We start from the raw sequence: 1066 nt of genomic DNA, 5'->3' as shown, positions 1-1066 counted from the left end.
GGGCGGGTGCGGGGCCCGCGTGCTGCCGCGTTGCTGAACCCTCAGCGTCCCTCCTGTTCCTGCTCCCTAGCGCCGTCCCGACGGAGAAGCAGCAGCGATGTTCGACCTTAAGGCCTGGGCTGAATACGTCGTGCAGTGGGCTGCGGAGGACCCCTACGGCTTTCTGACCACGGTGATCTTGTGCCTTACGCCGCTCTTCATGGTCAGCGCGGCGCTGTCCTGGAAGCTTGCAAAAATGATTGAGGCCAGGGAGCGAGAGCAGAAGAAGAAGCAGAAACGCCAGGAGAACATTGCAAAGGCCAAACGAGCAAAGAAGGACTAATGGGGCGAAAAAGGCCGGCCTTGTGCGAAGGACCCACTTCTTTAATGAAACACTTGCGTAGTTTGTGTCCTCTCCTTTGATACTTGAGCCTGTTATTTCTTGAAGCATGAAATCTAATCCTTGCAGTCAGCTAGTTGCTGCTGAGATGGTTGGTTTCTCCAAGTGACACACGCGTGTTCCAATGCTTTGTTCTGCTACTTGCCTTCTAGCGCAGGTCGCGTTTCTAACTCTCATAAATCAAACAGTAACCTGTGGGGTGGCACAGGTCGTGATCTTTTTCCTTTAGCTAAGCTGTGACTGAACCAGTGTCCTGAAATCGTCGAATCTGGGGGGATGTGTGAATGGTAAACGGGACTGCGGAAAGGTGGGGATAGGTTATGGTGAGGCTGCACTCACGGGAATAAGAACGGGGAAGTACAAAGACTAAGAGCAACTCCATCTCAATACAAATTTTCACTAAAGTTCCCTTATGTTTTTCCACATCCTGCCCACTGTGTTCCTTTCTCGTCACGGGACCGTACAGTTGGAGAAGACCTTTACGATTGTTGAGCCACCCTCACCTCTGTCCTTGTCGATGCTGCTGAAACCTGTGTTTGTTTCACACTCGCTGGACAGCACTTGTGGTCAGGGCTGTCCGCTGAAACCGGGCCTGTCCCGTTAGTGTCCCCCCAGCTGTGCTGTTACTCCTCGTCCCCCGAAACAGCACTGCTCAGCCACCGCCGCTGCTCAGGGCCTCACGGGAGG

The 1066-nt window shown here is 53.8% G+C and overlaps 1 protein-coding gene across 1 annotated transcript; it reads left to right on the top strand.

The window, feature by feature from the left end:
• The first annotated feature begins 97 nt into the window (after positions 1–97).
• Positions 98–322, top strand: SMIM15 (small integral membrane protein 15). Its single transcript, XM_010151476.1, has one exon. The coding sequence runs from the start codon at positions 98–100 to the stop codon at positions 320–322; it is 225 nt and encodes a 74-aa protein (XP_010149778.1).
• Positions 323–1066: the final 744 nt, after the last annotated feature.

The sequence above is a fragment of the Eurypyga helias genome, unplaced genomic scaffold (genome assembly GCF_000690775.1).
Source record: "Eurypyga helias isolate BGI_N326 unplaced genomic scaffold, ASM69077v1 scaffold20385, whole genome shotgun sequence".
Taxonomy (NCBI): domain Eukaryota; kingdom Metazoa; phylum Chordata; class Aves; order Eurypygiformes; family Eurypygidae; genus Eurypyga; species Eurypyga helias.
The sequence above is the reverse complement of the archived record's forward strand: the minus strand, read 5'-3'. Positions and strand labels throughout refer to the sequence as shown.